The 21,541-nt window shown below is 42.5% G+C and overlaps 1 protein-coding gene across 1 annotated transcript in view; it reads left to right on the top strand.

The window, feature by feature from the left end:
• The first annotated feature begins 122 nt into the window (after positions 1 to 122).
• Positions 123 to 21,541, top strand: part of drc1 (dynein regulatory complex subunit 1 homolog (Chlamydomonas)) — a 91,734-nt gene continuing 70,315 nt past the window's right edge. Inside the window, exons 1-3 of the mRNA XM_073057043.1 lie at positions 123 to 5,869; positions 6,285 to 6,375; positions 14,650 to 14,762. Of these exons, the coding sequence (XP_072913144.1) occupies positions 5,754 to 5,869; positions 6,285 to 6,375; positions 14,650 to 14,762 (320 nt within the window). The 5' untranslated portion in view covers positions 123 to 5,753. The remainder of the gene's footprint in view (positions 5,870 to 6,284; positions 6,376 to 14,649; positions 14,763 to 21,541) is intronic.

Raw genomic sequence — 21,541 nt, 5'->3', positions numbered from 1 at the left:
TATTACATCAGTCTAATTTCTGTTTGAAATTTAGCTTTGATCAATAGAATTATGGCAGTCCTAATTTGCATTAATTATTTATGACTGATTTAAAGCAATTCAACTGATCCAAATGAATATATATTAAGATGTTGATATATTTCTGACTTCCAGTCTGTGGCTATAAGACTGTATTGTTCATCTGTTTCATTTACTTAAGAAATGTGTGTTGCACATCATAATTGTATCTACATTGTCTCAAGATACTATAGAAATTAGACTTTTGTGCTGATAGAATTTAAATGTTATGTAATTCTATGTAATAATATCAGCACAAAATTCATGTAACTACAAAAGTGGGGCCATATAAGTATCAAGGAAGCATTGCACTTGTGTATTATCTTTGTATCCTGTTGAGCTCGTCTGTTTCAGAAAAGTCCTGCCTTTTAATACTGCAGCAGTATTTTCTGGTATTAGGTGCATATATTGTGAATATCTTTAGAACTGAATTCCTAAAATTTAGCTCTGCATTTTAGTCACTGAAACTGAATTTATCACTTAAATTTGTGTTCAGCAAGATCATTCAAATTTACCAAAATGGTTTCAATACACAATTGGTTCATACTTGAAGTTCTTTGTAGTACATGGCAGAAACAATTTAACAATGGAAGAAATTATTCTATATTGATTGAATGGTATAGCAGTTAGTGTGAGCACACTGTTATTTTACTTGGTCTGTTGGGGTTTGAATTTGATTTGCTTCTCTTTTGAATTTGAGAAGAGCTTATTGGGTCTTCCTATTTATTCATTTAAACCAGGATGGAAAGTGTATTCTGGCTGGCTTCATGGTGGTTTGATCATCTTGTGTCTGTTCATTTTAATTTTATGGAACTAAGATGATTCTTTTATCATACCATTTCAGTTACTAATTTCAAGAGTTATCTTTTAGAAATTAATGCAAGTAGAAATGTAATACAATAGACATTAATGCACTTAATTGAGTCCACTAAGCTTCAGTTGATAATTCAAAAAATTTCTGTTGAGTAATCCATAAAATAGCTGTTAATTTAAATTGTGTTCATAGTTCATAATTTTCCTATGTCTGAAGGAAACCATATGGTCTTGGAGAACATGTAAATATTACATTCAGCGTCCGAGTGGATCCCTGCTTTGTCATCATTTGAAAAATATCTTAAGCAGCACTTAGAAAGGTCATGCTTATTTGTCTGATTATGATATTGCCCAGAAGCTATGCACAATTAGTGAAAAAGAATAATTGGGAGGCAAGTAAAATTTGAGTCTTTGACTGTGGGACTCTAGTTAAAATTGAATTTGTTTGAAGGATTTGTGTACTCCGTTTTAGAATGGTATAAATATTCCTGAAGAGATTGCTCTTGTGCATTTATCATTCATATTCTCTGTGCAGTCAGTAGTTGGGTGGTTCTTAGTAATCTCCAAGATTTTGTGGAACTCCAGTGTTAACTTAGCAAGCTGTAATGTACCCATGTCTCTTCCCAATCTCCTACCCTACCGATTTAGAAGCTCTATGGAGAAAGAAAGTGAACCTATCCCCACCAATACATGTTTTGATTTAACTTGTAAAAGAACTGGAATATTCTTGACAATTTACCATATGCTGCCTGCAAGTGCACTTCCTCTTTTTTTCTTCCCTACGCTAAATTTTTGGATTAAATATGATTTACATTGCAGACTCTAATTTTTTTTTTGTGGATCTGAAGAACATCTACATAGCTCTTTCAAATTTTAAATTTCAAAAGTAACGACTGTCTATAATTTCTAGAAAACTATTATATGTAAAGGGCTAATAGTCAGACCTGTATTTTTGATAGTCTCAACATAATTCCAGTACAATGTTTTTAGTTTCATTTTTTGTGATTTGAAATGTTTTAACTAGTAATTTTGTGATTTACTAGATATCTAAATCTGATCTCTGACATTTGAAAGCAGATTTTATGAATAATAAAGCACTTTGCTATTTAAGTAATACTTCATTTCTGTGGATTATGTTAACTGCTTTCATTATTTGCAGTCTTTAGAATTGAAATTTTCAGAGGCCTGGTTATAGTTTTTTTTTTAGTAAGTATTAACTTTTAGCTCCTTTTACATTGCAACGTAATGTCTACATTAACCACTGTTACATCTTATCTGTTAAATTTATTTTGACTGTTTCTCAAAGTTAAAGCCTCACCCTCTCCCACTCCCTCTCATTATAAAGTACTTGCTATGGTTTACTAGGTAACAAGGAAGTTGTGAGACAAATGGAAACAATGCTGCCTCTAACATGCTTTGTTATATTGTCCATTTGGAGATGCTGGAGGTATTACCATATCTCTGGAGACACATTAGATAAATGTTGCTCTCAGTTGTCATGTGGAGTCTTATAAACTATTGTTAAATTTTCTCTCAACATCCAAGTTGCATCAGTATTGCACTGTACCAAGATGTAACATGTGCAATACTGTTTTGGGGGAGAAAAGGAACCAAGTTTGAACATCATGATCTGTCTGGGTTTATTACTAATCACTAACAATTCTTCCTTCATGTCAAATTCTTATTATGACAAAATAGAAATTTCATTCATGCATTTAAGAAGGTAATGCTTGGAAAAAGAGGACTTTGAGCGTGTCAACAAAATTAATTTTTTTTAGCAGCTGTTCTTGAATGGGATCTTTTGATGGGGCCTTGGGAACCTTAAATTCTGATAGTGCTTATGATTCATTTTAAGATTCTTTTGATATAAAGTACTTCAGAAAGTAAAACATTTTTAATTTGCAGCATTAGTAACTGCACAAATAAGAACTGAAAGGGCATATCTGAAAGTTAGTCATGGTTTTGTTGGGGAAGTACTCAACAAAATTCAACCTTTTCTGTTGGTTTCAGTGCCTTTTGCAAACATGTTGTTGGTACATATCTTGCTAAAGTTCAAATTGGTTGTATTTGGTCAGGGTCAAGTACTTTAAAATTGTTTTGTTTATTTACTCAAGATTTGAGTTACAAAATCACAAATTTCTCTTTATAAGAGTACATATTTTTCAAATGTTTTGATCTAATTATGCTGATAAAATTTGCTAAATATTGGGAAGAATTTCATTCAGAAGTTGTGTGTGCCTGATTTTAATGTTGCCTTTTGGTAAATGCTTGCTGAATAATACCATGTATTTTAGATATTTTTTCACTTTGCATCTCAGTTCCCTTGTAATTTAATATTATTATTTTTGAATTATTTGGCCACAAACACTCCAGAGCATCATGTTACTGTCTATAGCAGTCTTAAGTGAACAATATTTAAATTGAAATGTGAACTTAGCATTGCATCTCATCTGAATTTGAAAGCATACTGGACTTGGAGAAGGATTGCCGTAGAAATAATTTTCTGAAATCTTTAGAAAGTTGAAGAAATTATTAAAGCATCAATAGGTCAAATATTTTTGTTATCATTAACATTCTCCCCAGTTTAACACCAGTGGTGTATATTGGGGCAGGCTGCAAGTTTTGTATTGCTGTGGCTGTAAGAAAGGAAATAAATTCCCTGTTTTCAGATGCAATAGTAATATACCTTGCTAGTATTTTTGAAGGTGATGTGGCGAAGTGTCCCTCAATGCATAACTTACACAATGCACCAGTTAATTTGGGATCCTTTGAGATGTCCCTGCTTTCATGATGAAGCGTTTCTGGCTTCTGGAAGCAGAAACTTCATATTAACTAAAACAGGAGCTCTTATTATAACTGTGTGTTTGTAGCTTTGAATGAAATATTTTACATTTTAAATGTTAGATTCTGTACTGTTTAATCTCTAAATTTGGTTCTTAAAGATGGTTGTTAGAGATGTCAACCATGTAAAGTTATCGACAGCTCTGCAGAATAAAAAAGCTATCAGCTTTGGGAAAGTGCATGTGCATTTCAAAATGATAACTTAGTTCTAAGTTGGCAGTATGCTATCTATATATGGCTGATTTATTTACAAAAATTAAATTTTTAATGAGGCCTTTTGTCAAATTAAAATGCAGCTGGAGAATTAAATAAGTGTATAATGAATAGTCAGTATTATGTGTGTATGGTTAATTTATTGTGTGATAGGCGATTTTATTCTTTCTATTTAAGAACCATCAGAATAAGACTAAGATATTTTGTTACTTCATGTGATTTAATGTTTGATTGGAGATATAGCTTGAAAGACCAAATGATCCCTTGTTGCCTTTATGGCTTGCAAATCCCATTCTACCTCATTAGCAATAGGAAAATGTCATGGGATGACTGATACAGGAATGACTGCTATTAATATCTTAACTGTAACTGATACTAATGTAATCTCTAAAGGCCAATACCATTAGAATATTGTCTTCTATTTTTGATAAAATTGTTTGCAATCAGACTATTGAGTATAAGCTTCACAAATTCAAACCTGTGAACTGTATATGAGCACAAGCTTGAAAGAAGAAAAAAATTATTTGGATTCAGGTTGTTGTAATAGGTGAAGACACCCAGTGATGCTTAATTTCCAGCACAATAATTTTGTGTCAAGCAATCAATAAAAGTAGGGCAAAATTTTGTTTCAGATTCTCTAATTTTTTTTCTTCAGTCACTATGAATCAATTAAATTTGGTCTTGAAAATGGAAAAAAAAAATTGTATTTGTTCCATCAAGGTATGTCTCTCAAAGGATGCCAATTTGATGTTAAGGTTTTGATTTATTTTTAAAGGGCCTCTGTCCTGTACAGATCAACTTCATACCAAAAAAGCATATACTTGAACAGTATGAGGTTAATAAATTTAGCATTTTGTAAACATGAAGATAACGCAATATTCTGAAATACAGTATTTTAAATTTGCAACTGCTGATGGCTTATCGATTTAGTTGATAATCGCAATTTCGCTGTCTCTTGTTCTTCAAACTGCATATGACTGGGCACAATACAATGCATATGCAGAGTCAGAGCAAATAGCCATCAGGCACTGTTCAATAGAATATAGTTTACGATATTCACTTCACACTATGATTAGAAGAGAATGTGTGCTGTTGACCAAGGTATCTGGTAGCTCGTAGTTTGTAAGGCACTATAGTGCGATTTATTTATTGTAAAGATGACTTGAAAGTTGAATAAAATTGGAAAACGATAACAATTTGTCATCTTGTTTCCTCGAATATTAGCGTAGATTAACGGGAATATTTTATCTATTCCTCGAAGTCCTTACTTACAGTTGAGTTCTCGGTAATCTGTAATAAAGTCCGAACATGCTGAAAGGTCATGCTCACAAAGCGCAGAAACAAGTGCTTCAACTCACTCGCATAGCGATCAACGAGTTCCCCCTATACATTAAATCCTTCTACCAATCCTAAATTCGCAGCCTTTATTGGCAATTAAAGAGCTTGTTAAGATCTTTTTAAATGTGAGGAGCGATCAACCAGTGTACAGCTGCTGTTGCTGGAGGTTACGTCTTTTAAAGTTTTCTACTTCAACTTTCTCATTTGTCATAATTTACTCCCTCCGCTTCTACTGATCAACTCTTCACTATTTCATCCCTCGCTATTATTTATTGCCTGTAGCCGCTGTGAATACCTCCCCCCCCCCGTCTCTGTTCATCCTCCCAAGCGGAGAGTTACCAGCACCTCATTCCAGGGGCTCGGTGCAGAGCGCCCTACGTCACCCGTATTTGTGTCGCTGTCTCTGAGCAACCGGACTCACGGCGAGTGGAGGCCGGGCACACACACGCATCCTGCTCCCTTCGGCACAGACCCCGCGCCCCCGGCATACCATGGCCTCTTCCAAGGCCGAGCCCTTGCCCGCCCCCAGTGTGGACTCTGAAGACCGTGAAGAGAGGATCGCCGCTCGCCGACTCCGGATTGCCCAGAGGCAAGAGGAGAAACGACGGTGAGAGCCGCCACTCCGACGCACCTCAATTCCAACCCCCACCCTCTCTCTGAGTTTCACCCCCCACCGAGTTCCTCTCCTAGTTTCTCACATTCCATCTAAAAACAAACGTTGAGCCTCACTAGTTCCATACATTGCCATTTCTGGTTTATCTGACCACTCTTCACTCGTGTGTATCTCTTCACCGTGCTCCCTCCCTCCCATGCCCCCTTTGTATTTTCTTTTAAATTCCCCTCTTCCGGCATTTGTTTCCCCTTCCCATTTCCTCTTCACACTTCCCCAGTTCCCTACTTTCCCCTCAGCCATTCTTCTGTTCCCTTCTTTCTGCCTTCCCTGTTTGCCCCCTTCCTTTGGTTTGTAGGTTAAGCTTTTAACACCAATTGATATATAATGGATATTTTAAATAACACTCCAGGCAAGCCAGGGGTGAAAATGAAGTGAAAGAAGGAGGAGATGACAAAGAAGAACTTAGTAAAAGCTGCAAACAAGTTTTGGATTCGCGCCAGGTTAGTTTGACATTCTTCCTCAGCAGCCCTTGGTTCTCTAACTCTCTAGGTTCTGAAGAAGTACTGTAATATGGATCCTGTAAATGCTGCCATAGGTGAGACGGGGTCGTTGGTAGTTTTACATTATTGAAAATGACAAGAACCAAGTGATGATGGGTGTAAGACAGATGGGTTCAAGAGGTAATGGCCTCCTCCTGATCCTCTATGAAATTATCTTTGTTTTCTCTTTTTCTTCCCCAGAACCTTAACCATTGATCTGCCTTTTCCAGCAGGTAAATTGGGAAAATCAGGTTGTTTCTAGAACCCAAGAAGAGGAATTGACAGGATGCTCAGAAGATGTATTTTTAAGAGCAGTTTGTGGATGAGACAATTGGTGGAAAAGGCAATTCTGGATTGGGTGTTGTGTGGTGAACCACATTTGATTAGGGAGTTTAAGTGAAGGAACTTTTAGGATGCAGTGATCATATGATAGAATTCACCCTTCAGTTTGAGAGGGAGAAGCTAAAATCATATATATTGGTGTGTAGAATCTTTGGAGCTTAGAAGGTTGAGGGGGGACTTGATAGAGGTATTTAAAATTATGAGGGGGATAGAGTTGATGTGGATAGGCTTTTTCCATTGAGAGTAGGGGAGATTCAAACAAGAGGACATGAGTTGAGAGTTAGGGGGCAAAAGTTTAGGGGTAACACAAGGGGGAATTTCTCTACTCAGAGAGTGGTAGCTGTGTGGAATGAGCTTCCAGTAGAAGTGGTAGAGGCAGGTTCAATTTTGTCATTTAAACAAAAAATTGGATAGGTATATGGACAGGAAAGGAATTGAGGGTTATGGGCTCAGTGCAGGTAGGTGGGACTAGGTGAGAATAAGCGTTTGGCACGGACTAGAAAGGCCGAGATGGCCTGTTTCCATGCTGTAATTGTTATATGGTATTACAGTGGAGTAGAGGGAATTACAGAGGGATGAGAGTGGAGCAGATCAAAATTGAACACGGGACATTAGCAAGGATAACCATAGCACAGCGAAGGAGCTTCTAGGAATAATTTGAAGACACAGATATGGTTCATCCCACAGAAAACTGCTGTGTTCTAAAAACAGGATAAAACAACTGTGGCTGGCAAGTGAAGTCAAAGATGGGATAAAAGCAAAAGAGAGGGCAAACATTTTAGCAAAAGCTAGTGGTGAGCTAGAGAATTTGGGAAGCTTTTAAAAACCAAAAAGAAATTAGGTGAGAAAAGATGAAATATGAAGGTAAACTAGCCAATAATAATCTGTTCTCACTCTGGAAGACAACAAGCAGTATGCAGAAATTCAAGAGGACTAGGGATCAGAAATGTGTGTAGTCACCATTACTAATGAGACAGTGCTTACGAAACTAAAAGTCGCCTGGACCTGACGGACTATGTATCCCGAAGTTCTAAAAGAGGAAGCTGAAGAGATTGTGGAAGCATATTTCAAGAGCCATAAGATACTGGAATGGTTCCAATGGACTGGAAAATTGCAAGTGACACTCCTTTCTGTGAGAAGGGAGAAGGTGAAATACAGGAAATTGTAGGACAGTTTTCTGCATTTTCAGTGGTTGGCACCATGTTATTGTCTCTTGTTAAGGATGAAGTTTCAGGGTACTTGAAAGCACATGATACAATAGGCAGAAGTCAACATGGTTTCCTAAAGAGGAAATCTTGACTGATAAATCTGGTGGATAAACTGTTTTTGTTGGGGCTTAACACCCCTCTCTGTAACTGGATCTTGGACTTTTGATAAGGACTTCAATCAGTCTGTGTTGGCAGCAGCATCTATAGCTCCATTACCTTAAGACATAGGAGTAGAATTAGGCCATTCAGCCCATCAAGTCTGCTCCACAATTCCATCATGGCTGATTTATTATCCCTCTCAGTCCTATTCTACTTTCTCCCCTTAACCTTTGATACTCTGACTTTCAAACTCACCTTTAAATATATTCAATGACTTAGCCTCCACAGCTGTCTGTGGCAATGAATTACACTCTCACCACCCTCTGGCAAAAGAAGTACCTCCCCATCTCTGTTCTAAATGGATGTCCCTCTAGTCTGAGGTTGTGCTCTCTGGACCTTGACTCACCCATTATAGGAAAAATCCTCCTTGTGTCTACTCTGTCCAGACTTCTCAATATTCAATAGGCTTCAATGAGATCCCTCATTATTCTAAACTCCAGTGAGTACAGGTCCAGAGCCATCAAATGCTGCTCATAGGTTAATCCTTACATTCCTGGAATCATTCTTGTAAATCTCCTCTGGACCCTCTCCAATGCCGGCACATCTTTCAGATAAGAGGCCCAAAAATGCTTCACACTTGAAGTATGGTCTGACTAATGCCTTATACTACAGCATGATATCCTTGCCTTCCTTACCACTGACTCAACCTGCAAGTAAATGTTTAGAGCGCCCTGCACAAGAACCCAAGTCCTTTTGCACCTTCTGATTTTTGAATTTTATCCGTTTCGAAAAGAATCTATACCACCAAAGTGCATGAACATACACTTCTCCACACTATATTCCATCTGCCATTTCTTTACCCATTCTCCCAATCTGCCTGTCCTTCTGCAGATTCCCTGCTTCCTCAATGCTACTCGCCCCTCCCTATACATTGTTCGCTTCGTAAACTTGGCCACAAAGCCATCAATTCTGTCATCCGACTCATTCACATATAACATGAAAAGAAGTGGTCCCAATACCAATGTTCCCTTAAATTTATTTACAGCTAAGCGGACCATCCATTGCTTGGAGCAGGAAATCTTTACACAACGTGAAAAATGCATGCCGCTTTAATTTTTTTTTGTAAAATGCTATGAATATTAAGAATAAAAATGGAAAATTCACATTTTATTTATTAATGAAGGGCCTAATGAAATGCACTTCAACAAAGAATATCGTTCATGTTTCATAAACTTTTTCTCCTCTGTCTTTATTCCACCTGCGTGGCAACAAAGGCTATGTGCTTGAGAGAATTTCAGTTACTGCATGGTCACGCAGCTCAGAGGAAACTCAGACTCCTGCAGAACATTACTAATCACTGGCAGTCAACCAGAAAAAGCCCCATTTTTACTACTCTTTACTTTTTGCCAGTTAGAACATTTTCTATCTGTACTATTTTCTCTATGGGCTATTTTCTACCATGGGCTCTAACCTTGTAAAGCAACCTGACGTGCAGCACCTTGTCAAAGGCCTTCTGAAAATCCAACTGAACCATGTGCACTGACTCTCCGTTGTCTATCTTGCCTGCTATTTCCTCAAAAGAATTCAACAGTTTGGTCAGGCAAGATTTCCCCTTCAGGAAACCATGCTCTCCTTGGCCTATTTTAACATGTGCCTCCCAAGTTTCCCAAAACCTCATCCTTAATGAACTCCAACATCTTTCCAACCACTGAAGTCAGGCTAACTGGCCTATAATTTTCTTTCTTCTGCTTCTCTCCTGTCTTGAAGAGTGGAGTGTCATTTGCAATTTTCCAATCTTCTGGAACCATCCCAGAATGTAGTGAGTTTTGAAAGATCATTGCTAATGCCCCCTCAATCTCTTCAGCCACCTCTTTCTGAACCCTGATTTGCAGTCCATCTGGTCCAGGCAATTTCTCTACCTTCAGACCTTTTAGCTTCCCAAGCACCTTCTCTTTAGTAATAGCAACAATACTCACTTCTGCCTCCTAATACGCGAATTTCTGGCATACTGCTAGTGTTCAATAGAGAAGACAGATGCAAAATACATTCAGTTTGTCTGTAATTTCTTTGTGCCCCATTACTACCTCTCCAGTGTCATTTTCCAGCGGTCTGATATTCACTCTCGTTTATACAGAATATTTGAAAACACTTTTGGTGTCTTTTATGTTATTGACTAACTCACCTTCATATTATAGCTTTTTTCTCTCTTTATTTTTAGTTGCCTTCTGTTTTTAAAAGTTTCCCACTTTTTTAAAACTACATTGCATGTCCTCTCCTTTGCTTTTATGGTGTCTTTGAATTCCCTTACCAGCCATAGTTGCCTTTACGCCTTTAGCATACTACTTCATCTTTGGCAAACAAAAGAAAATCTGCAGATGCTGGAAATCCAAGCAGTAGGCACAAAATGCTGGAGGAACTCAGCAGGTCAAGCAGGATCTATGGAAAAGAGTACAGCCCAAAACATCGACTGTACTCTTTTCCATAGATGCTGCCTGGCTTACTGAGTCCCTCCTGCATTTTGTGTGTGTGTGTGTGTGTGTGTGTGTTACTTCATCTTTGGGATGTATCTATCGTGTGCCTGTCCAACTGTCCTGAGAAATACACCAATTGTTTTCTCCCTGCTACTGTTCCCTTCCAATCAATTTTGGCCAGCTTTTCTCTCATACCTCTGTAATTTCCTTTACTCCTCTGTAATACTGATACATATGACTATAACTTCTCCCTCTCTAACTACAGGATGAATTCTATCCAAAATGACCCCCTCCTGTCTTCTATCATTTCAGATCTCCCCTCCCACTTTCAAATCTCTTACTATCTCTTTCAGTTAGTCCCAATGAAGGGCCTTCTTCCTATAGGTGCTGCCTGGCCTGCTGCGTTCCACCAGCATTTTGTGTGTTGTTTGAATTTCCAGCATCTGCAGATTTCCTCGTGCTTGAGATTTTTGTAGTGTCTCATGTGCTGGGTGATGTTTCATTGTTTGAGACATGGTCTGTATAGGAGATGCTAAGGAACCTTCTGAAGGCATTTGGTATCTACAGCCTGCATCTCCTTCTCTCGTTCTGCTGTCAAAGTCCATGATTTGCATGCATACAAGAAGATGGAGAACACAAGTGCATGCAGGAGTTTCAACCTGGATCTGAGAGCAAAGTTATTGTCCCTCCAGATTGGTTTTAATTTAGCCAGTGTTGCTGTTGCTTGGGTTATCCTTGCAAGGACTTAAGGCTTTGATTGTTCTTGGTTGTTAATGGCACCAAGATACTTGAACTGTTTGAGAGACTGGAGTTCTTGTCCACTGACTGTGATTTTTGTCGTGACTGGCTCCACATAGTTCCTCATCAGCTTGGTTTACTCTGAAGCGACCTCCATGCCATATCTGGTAGATGTATTATCACAGGGTAGGCCATTTCATCCTTACTTCCTGCCAGCCCATCAATGTCACCGGTGAACCTGAGGTTGGTTATGATCTATCCTCCAATGCTGACTATGCTGATATGGTCTTCCAGGGCATCTGTCATTATTTGCTCCAGGAAAACGTAGAAAGGCAACCTGTTCGAATTCCAGCTGATGAGTGGGACCACTCTCCAGCTGTGCCTTGAACAAGTACTGCACTGCTAACTTTGGTGTGGAGCTGCTTAATGGTTTGGATCAGCTCCTATCCCATGTTGTATCTCTTCATTGTGGCCCGGTGTGCATCGTGCTACACCTTATCAAATGCCTTCTTGAAGTCTATGATCACATGGAAGATGTCCTGTTGACATTGGTTGTATTTCTCACATTAGTACTCAGAGTTTGAATATCTGTTCTGTTGTACTACTTTCGCTTCTGAACCCAATCTGCTCTTTGGCGATTATTTCTTCTGCCCGTGGTTTCAGTCTGTTCAAGATGACTTTCAACATCACTTTGCTTGCGTGACTGTTAAGACTTGTAGTTCTATAATTCTGGCACTGCTGTAAGTTGCCTTTCCTGGGGAGAGTGATGATGAGTTATTTTGTCCAGCGTGTTGGCCGTTCCCTGGTCTGCCAGATTTTGTTGCAGATATTGGTGACCATGTCTGTCTCTGTCTCTCCCCCATACTTTATCAGCTCAGCCGGGATGTTGTCCATTCCTGCAGCTTTCCCATTCTTTAGTGATCTTACGGTTGCTTCTATTTCTTCCAGCAAAATTGGAAACACATCGTTGTTTGACAAGTCCTGGCTTGTGAGTAAGGTGGGATCTCCTTGGGTCTGATAATTATAAAAGTCTGAACAATCCTCAGTCCCTCTGTTGAAAATGTCTTCATCATCTTTGAAACAGTTTCCTTCTTTGTCTTGGAGGGTGTTGACTCGTGACTCACTCTGTTTAGTGAAGTCCTTCTCACTTTTAAGTGGTTGCCTGCAGGAAGTGCTCACCTGTGAAAGAAATAAAGGGTGTTTAGTTAAAATCTGGGCAGATTTTAAGTATTTTCACAATGATCTTTGGAGTGCAGTAGTTGCAGAGTGCAGGCTGTGATAAGTGACAGAAAAGTTTCTGTAATTGTGTTTATTTTGTGTTAATAATCCTTGTGGGTGCAGTTTTCAGTTTGACCTTACTATTTCAGCTGCAGAGGTAAACAAGGTATCTTGAGGTGACCTAATTTCAGAAATTTACAATTAGAATTAATTTCAACTGGACTAATGTTTGAGTTACTTTTCAACGAGAGGCTAAAGCAACCACAAAGATTTTTCAATGAATGGCTCTTGTACTGCAGTGTTCTCCTATGGAATAAGTGTGCATTTCATTTTAATTTTATCCTTAGTAATGAGAACGAGTAGCTTTTACATATGTTTTTATTTTGAAGTTTGCAATTTCAGATGAAGTAAATCATTTTACAATGACAATGGTCATCCTCAATTTTTCAGTGGAGGTCAGTTAGTTTCACTTACCTTGGCCGGTTTTGTTTAAGTTCTTTTAAAATAAAAATGAGGCAGAAGAACCAAAGCCTGTTATTACGACAGTTTAGAGTACCGAGGTGTCACTGAGGGATTTGATAGTGAAGGGACTCTGTGAGGGCAGTCCCTGAGAAATCACTATTATCCTTTGGTTGAACAGTGTGACATTTGTGCCAGATAGGTGGTTGGTAACCATTTTCACTATTGCAGTTCAAATATGATGTAGGAACAAAGACTGGATTATGTAAAAAGAATGCTCTATCCTTAGTGTTTTGTGACTTGTCACGTGGACTTCTGAAGTGCTTGCTCCTTGTGGATTGGGTGACCACAGTTGTCTGAAGCACCTCCAGTCTGGCCAGCTTGAGCACAGCCTGGTTGACACTACAATGCATCAGTGAGGATTGAAGTTCTGTAGTGTGCATGTTTTCAGAGGTGGTCACTCTATAATAACCATATAACAATTACAGCACGGAAACAGGCCATCTTGGCCCTTCTAGTCCATGCTGAAAATTTAAGGAAAGGTGATGAAGAGAGAAATAACTGGCCACCAGAGGAAGGGAGAGAGAGGCAAGTTGTCAGAGAAACCTCAAAGTGCAGCTCACTCCAAAATCATTGCATGATTTGGGAAAATGGTGGAGCTGAATGTTTCTGAGGCATCCAGTCAGATCCAAGATCTAGTTAGTTGCACAAGGGAAAGGAATCAAGACACTGAGGAGACCAGATAGTGAAGTATAGATAGATGCTTTTGCAGCCATAAATGTGAATTCGAAATGGTGAGCTTCCCCCTGGCTAGGTTAAGGACACCACTAAATAGCTGAAGAACATTCTAAAAGTGAAGGTAAGCAGCTGCAGGTTTTGGTTCATGTTGGGAGGCGTACATAGTATGGACCATGAGAAGCTTTACCTCAAAGTGGAGGTGTCTCAAACTGCAGGGCATATGCTTAAGTAAAAGGGCAGGAAATGCATTGTGAGAATCTGAGGAAGAATCACTTTTATTCAGAGTGGTTGGAATCTGCAACTCGCTGTCAGAGGGAAAGTGAAGGCAGATGCATTCACAACATGTGAGAATTATCTCGAGAAACACTTGAATTGATAAGGCATAAATGTGGCTCTGGATGAAATGCTGGTAAATCAGATCGGTACTTTTGCTTGTATGGTGGGCATAGACATGAGCTGAATGTGCTGTAATGACTTTGAACGTTTGGTTTGTGGAATTTGCACTAATATGGAGATGTAGTTAAATGTGTGAGGGAGACAGGTATAAAGGATAGGCAGATATTGTACTAGGTGTAGGAAGGATCTTGAGGTGCAAATGTGCGACAGATCATTTGGTTTGAATGGCTTGTTAATCTGTTTGTTTATTCTCTTTCAAAGTTTCACTGACAGTAAGGTATTTGACATGCAAGGCACCCATACTAAGCTTGTAATTTAATTAAATTCTATTAAGGATATATTCAGTTAAGAGGGAGCAAAGACTAAAACAGAAATATCAAATTGTGCAGTTGGCATTCTTTAACGTTTATTTTAATTATTTCTCTCTCCTCCACCATTGTACTACCTCTATCCTGTATAAAGAAGCTCATTGTGATGTTTGCTAATAAAAATGAAAGTGGTTTCTTTCAATGAACTGAGGAACAGCATGAGGTGCAGTAAGTTTAAGGTTCTGTTAATTCTTTTAGAGACTGACAAAGCTACAAAGAGATGGCATGTCATTTGTCACAAATGTACAAGTTGCTGAAGACTCAAGGGAGATGCACAGGAGAAATGCACAGAGAGAAGCACTGAAGCAAAGGTGAGTGAATAGTATCTGTGCCCAAAGGAGAAACTTTCCAGATTCCCATGTAAACTTGACCTGATTTTCAGTCACTCCAGATATGCAGTGTCACTCTGGTGCATTAACAGCAAGCACAAACTCTGCCATTAGCAGCACAATTATGCAGTGTTTAACTATATTTTACAATTTCTTTCACAATTACTCCTTGATACATTCCTGAATGTAACTTATAATATTGGATTAACGTGTGAAAATGGGTTTAGCATGAAATGGCTTTGTCATATGTTGAGTCCATGACCCAGAGGGTGGGCACCATCCAATATGTATGCAGTTATGCAAAATGGAAAAACGCAGGACAGATCTGGTGTCTTGAAACCAGGAATCCATGAGAAACTGTACACCAGTAGCAGGAGCTAGAGTGTGCACTGTCACAGCCTGTAACTTGTATCTTACCTTACCATATTACTTGCTCTGCTACTACTATTGTAATGGCTTCTCTGTAATGTTAACTGCTGAAGTAATGGTTTCTCTGTAGCCGTGATGTTTGGGTTATGACTGGAGATAACGGGGCTTTGGTATTCAGGGCTATCCAATGGGAGAAGTGTTATTCTTTCTGGTGTGTCTGGGAACTGGGGTTTTCGTGGGTTGTTTGGTCGAGGAGAGTGAAGAGGAAGGACGTGTGTGGAGAGCGCAGGTAGACCACTGGACGGCGTATACTGGAGTCCGAAGGTCGGCGACGTATCGGCTGAGGTTGTTCATGGTGGAATGCCTGCTGCGTGAGCTCCAACGTATTTTGAGACTTTAACTGTGGGCCCTTTTATTTTTGTTTGTTTATTTTCATACTAACCCTATATTTAAATTAAGATTCATAAAGTTTATCATTCGATTGTATATGTTGTACTGTCTGATAATTTGCATTGTGGGTTTGTGACGGGAATACATTTCACATCATCCACCCAAACTTGAATACCCTGTTTGGCGGAGCCGAAAGCTGATTCCCTTAGACGAACGTGAGCGGCGAGCCTGGTGGGTTACATTTGTAGGGCTGCGTCCTGGATTTGATTCCGTTGGAATCTGTGTGATCGCCCTGCTGATATGGATGCTGCTGGGGTCGAACGCTGGTGTGCACCTGAGGGATTATCAGTAATGCGTGCGTGTTGAGTGGTGTGGATATTCGCACCCCGGATGAATTGCTAATTCGATATCTGAGTATAGCTAAAGCTGTTGGCAAGGTTGAAATCGTAGCGCGAAAGTTTGATAAAATGGCGAGCTCAGACCTTGTGTCAGACTAGCGCTGACATCACGGCAGTGGGACTGCCGGAGTCTATTGGTGACCAAGGGGAGGCGGGACCATGGCGTGTTTATATTGTCAGGGAGGGGCAAAACGGAAATCAGCGGGCTGTGGCATGAGCTGAATTGCAAGCATTTGAAGGTGGAGATTTTAGAGAACAGGTTCTATCGTTTCTGAGGGATGAGGGAAAAGAGTGGTCAGATTTGCAAAGTTTGATTAGTTCCCGTCTCCCAGTGAAGGGTGAAAGTTCTGAGTTGACATCCGCCATTAACTCCTTGGTGAGTAAGGCAGCGGGCCCCCACCAGAAGCTAAGAATTTTTGCTGGAATAACGCCCACCCCTGAGGGGGAGGAGGAGTATGAGACATGGGTGGAGCAGACATCTCAGTTGTTAGGTGAGTGGCAGTGCTCTGATGATGAAAAGCAGAGAATGTTTGAAAGTTTGAGGGGGTTGGTTGCTGAGGTAGTAAGAGGTGTGAATGTTAACCAGCCCTCTGCCTCCCTTGTGTATTTGGATGTATTGGAAGGTGCTTTTGATCTGACTGGGACCTCATTGGGGGGGGGGGTGTTCAAACATGCATCAGAAGAAGGGTGAGAAGCTCTCTGCGTACCTTTTTCGGCTAGAGAGTCGGCTAAATTGTCTGTGGCGCCGGGGGGGAGGGGGCGGGGTTCATTCAGGCAACTGAGGTGGATCAGCTAAGGATGGACCAGGTAAATAGGGGCGCCCAGGCCCAGGATTGCTTGAGGTCTCCAGCAGTCCTGTAAAATGCGACCCCCGCCCCCCCCCCCAGTTCGTTTAGCTGATCAGAGAGGTGCGGGAGGAGGCAAACGCATTGGGGCCGTGAAAGGACTCTGTTAGCAGAGTGCAATCCTCAGTAGTAGCCTCTTGTGGTGAAGTGACTGGGGCCAGCCCAACCTGGGGAATGGTAAAGGAGATGGTGGCAGAGCTGAGAACTGAGATGTCCCAGGTGTTAACAGCGGGGGTGGATCCTCTGTATGATAGGACTGGTAGATGGACTACGCAGAGGCCTGCGGGTGGCCGGGGTTCCGTGAGAAGAGGGGCGACTGGTAGCATGTGCTGTAACTGTAGGGCAAAGGGACACTTCCAGTGGGAATGTGAGGGGCAGGAAGCTCCTCGGAGAGCGAGCTCACGGGTATCCAAGCAGGGAGAGGTGTCGGGAAACTTAGAGGAGACCCAGTGAGGGAACGGCCTGGTGTCGCTAGGGGAACACGTTCCCAGCAATGTACCAAGGAACCCCTGAAAGCAAAAGACCCTATTCCAGTAGGCTTAGTGGGACCCTGCTCCAGCATGTCGCTTCGGATAGAGGGAATCTATGCTAAAATCATCCTGGACAACGGGTCACAGGTTACTTTACTGTTCGTTCTACAACCAGTATCTGAAGCATTTGCCCTTGACCCCATTCAGTGCGCTGGAGATTTGGGATGTCAGTGCTGGTGAGTATCCATTCGATGGTTATTTGTCAGTGAAGTTGGAGTTCTTGGAGGATGATGTGGGAGTGTCTGAGGTTCTTGATACATTAGTGCTGGTTTGTCCGGATCCGGTTGAGACGGGCAGTGTTTCCATTCTGGTGGGGACCAGCACCCCTCTGGTACGGAGGCACATGGGGGCCTGCAAGGAGAAGTGGGGGTGAGAGCTTTTTGGGGACCGTGTCTGTGCACCCAGTGTTTGAGCTGCGTTTGAGGAAGTGTGTGGCTGCACTAGGCCGGATACCAAATTTAAACGAGGGACTGTGTGGTTCACCCAGTTGAAGCCTAAGGTGATATGGCCTGGGGAAGTAGCGAGAGTGATGGGGACACCCAGATTTCCCAGAGTGCCTGAGGGCAAAGCCCTCTTAGTGGATGCTCCAGTCACGGTTTCCAGCTGGGGTGCTGGTGAGACTTGAGTTGCAGAGGCCCTCGGTTGTACAGGCGAGCAGGATGGCTGTGATTGTCAGGACCACTACAAAGAGAGAGGTCACCTTTAAGAGAGGGATGCCCCGGCGCATTTGTTCCCGGTCACGGTGATGTCTAGCACCCCCATGAGGCCAGCTGGGGAGAAACTTTTGGAAAAAAAAGGGAAAAGCTGACCGCTGAGGCTTTTAACTTCGAGGACTCTCCTGTGCCACCGGGCTGGAAAAGGAGGCTGGTGGAAAAGATGTTGAAGCTGGAAGGTGTCTTTTCCATTGGTGAGTTTGATGTGAGTACTTGTCACATTATTCGGGTGACTGAGGGCACCCCATTTAGAGAAAGGTCACAGGAACGTGGAAGACGTGCAGCAGCATTTGTGTAAGTTGAAGGAAGCTGGGATCATCACTGAGTCCCGAAGCCCCTATGCGTCCCCAATAGCAGTGGCCTGGAAGAAGAACGGGAAGGTATGCATGTGTGTGGACTATAGGACTCTGAACAGGCACGCCGTCCCTGACCAGTACATGATCCCGAGGATCGAGGACATGCTGGCCTGCCTGAGTGGTGTGAGGTGGTTTAGTGTGCTGGACTTGAGGAGTGGATATTACCAGATCCCAATGAGTGAGGTCGATAAAGAGAAGACAGCACTTATATGTCCCCTGGGATTCTTCCAGTTCAAAAGGATGAGCCAGGGCATATCGGGAGCCCCTGCCACCTTCCAGAGGGTCACGGAGAAGACAGTGGGGGATATGAACTTGCTTGAAGTGTTGGTACATTTGGATGACCTGATAGTATTTGGATCCACCTTGGAAGAACACGAAGCGAGACTACTGAAGGTGCTAAGCCATCTGAAGGATGAAGGGTTAAAACTTTCCCTGGACAAGTGCAAGTTCTGCAAAAAGTCTGTTAGCTATGTTGGGCATATAATCTCAAGGAATGGAGTAGCTACAGACCCGGTTAAGATAGAAGCAGTGACCACTTGGCCGAGGCCGAAGACTGTCAGCGCTCTGCGCTAGTTCCTGGGGTTCTGTGGTTATTATTGGAGATTCGTGAGGGGCTATGCTGAAGTGAGTCGCCCCTTGAATCAGCTGTTTGTGGTTACCCTCCCTTGGGGTAGAAAGGGAAAGGAAAAAAGGACAGGAGGTTGGAGAATATCTAAACCCGTCAGAGCCCTTTGGACAGGTGGGATGCAAAATGTAAGGAGGCTTTTCAGTCGCTGAAAGAGTTGCTGACCCAGGCACCGGTGCTGACTTTTGTGGACCCTCGATTGCCGTATATACTACGCACAGATGCCAGCTGAGAGGGTTTGGGGGCGGCCTAACTTACATCTTGACCTCAGCAAAACTGGATGCCACAGGCCAGGTGGTTGCCAGCATTGTCTGCCTATGATTTCAGCCTGAAGTACCGGCCGGGGAGCCTTAACATTGATGCGGATGGTTTGTCCTGGCGGATGCATGAGGGACTGGAGAAGGATGATGAGTGGGAGCGCGTTCGTGCCCCTGGGGTGAAGGTCATGTGTCAGTTTGCTATCACCGTGAAGCCGAGGAAAAGGAGAGGCTGGGTCGAGCCATGGATCAGTTGGGGGCTTCTGATGACGCCATACCCAAGTTTACTGTAACCTGACTGCTCTGAAGACCAAGCAGCTGCTGGACTTGAGTTCTGAGGAAGTGGCAGCGGTTCAGCGAGATGATCCAGGCATTGGCACTATTTGGTACGCGGTTGAAAAGGGGGACATGGCTCAGGTGGAGAAAGTGAAAACTCTTCGGTGCCTCCATTACTGAAAGAATGGCCTCGGAGTTGAAGAAGCTGATCTTATACCGGGTCACGTCACCCCCAGACTGATCCCGGCATTTCCAGCTGGTTCTGCCCGAGAAGTATCGGAGGATTGAGTTGAGGCACTTCATGAGGATGCTGGATATTTGGGGGTGGAAAAGACCTATGGATTGCTCAAAGACCGGTTTTACTGGCCCCGAATGAAGTTGGAGGTTGAAGACTATTGCAAGTCGTGCATTTGTTGCCTACTCGGGCAGCTCCCTTGTCCCACTTGCAGAGTGCAGGGCCCCTGGACCTGGTGTGTATGGATTTCCTGTCCATAGAACCCGATGCCAGCAACACGGCGAATGTCTTAGTCATCACGGACCACTACACCAGATATATTCAGGCTTTTCTTACCAAAGACCAGTGGGTGACTACAGTGGCAAAGGTGTTATGGGAGAAGTATTTTGTTTATTATGGCCTTCCCAGGTGGATACATAGTGACCAGGGATGGGACTTCGAGAACAGACTCATCTGTGAGTTGCTGGGCATGCTTGGAATTGAGAAATTGAGGACCACGCCCTATCACCTGCAGGGCAATCCCCAGCATGAGAGGTTTAATCAGACCTTGCTAGATATGCTCAGGACTCTGGAGATCAGCAAGAAGAGCAGGTGGAGTCAACATACTGGGCACCTGGTTCATTGTTACAACTGTACAGAAAATTAAGCTGCTGGGTACTCGCCATATTATCTGATGTTTGGGCGAGAGGCACGGTTGCTTATTGACCTTTGTTTTGGGACTGACGAGCTGACTTACCACCGAAGCCTTATCTGAAGTATGTGTCTGATATGAGGAGAGAGCTGAATAGGGCTTATGAATTGGCTGGTGTTACAGCTGCCAAGCAGAATCGTGGAAATAAGAGGAGGTGTGATCAGAAGGTGAGATTCTCCCAACTCCTGCCAGGAGATCGAGTCCTCATAAGGAATCTGAGGATACCTGGAAAGCACAAGTCGGCTGACCGCTGGGTGGCCACGCCCTATGTGGTGGAGAGTCAGATGCCAAACCTACCAGTGTTCTGGGTGAAACCAGAGGTGGGGAATGGGCCTGTCAAAATTCTTCATCGGAACCACTTGTTGCCCCTGGGACAAGAGGTGCAGTTAGACCCAGAACCCAGTTGGGAGTCTACACCTAGTGAGAAGACTCTGTGGAAATGAGGGGCGACTGCAGGGCCCCCAGCGGGAGAGGTTGGGTCGGGGCCCGCCCCTGAGAGGGATATTGATTCGGAGGATGAGGACCTGGATGTGTGATACATGCTACCTTTCACTAGCTCCCCATTGATTGAGGATGAGATCCTGGGCCTTCTCCCACTGAGTCAGGTGAGGTTAGGGGGGTTATTGGTGGGCAGCCTGGTGTACAGAAGGACCCTGAAGGAGAAGAGCCGGGGTTTGGACACGAAACAGTTGTCTGAGTTGTAGGGGGTTTTGAGTGATAGACCGTGGGGGGTTTCACTAAGCAGACACAAAGTATCCCCAGTAGCGTCTGAACCTGAGGAGTTAGATGAGGAGGTGCCGAGGTATCAGAAAATTAGGAACCCATTGGATAGGTTGGCCTATGTAGCGCCTGGGGAACAGGGTTTGATCTCTTCTGTTCGGGGAGCTACGTCACTGCTTTTTACACCTGGATTGGGCTTTGTGTTTTGCAGGAGGGTTGGCGAACTATCTCAACATCATGAGGGCGTGACTGAATTCGGTGGGGGGGGGGGGTGGGGGGAGAATGTGATGGCTTCTCTGTAATGTTAACTACTGAAGTAATGGTTTCCCTGTAGCTGCGATGTTTGGGTTATGACT

The sequence above is a fragment of the Hemitrygon akajei genome, chromosome 9 (genome assembly GCF_048418815.1).
Source record: "Hemitrygon akajei chromosome 9, sHemAka1.3, whole genome shotgun sequence".
Taxonomy (NCBI): Eukaryota; Metazoa; Chordata; class Chondrichthyes; order Myliobatiformes; family Dasyatidae; genus Hemitrygon; species Hemitrygon akajei.
This window is presented reverse-complemented; position numbering and strand designations above follow the sequence as displayed.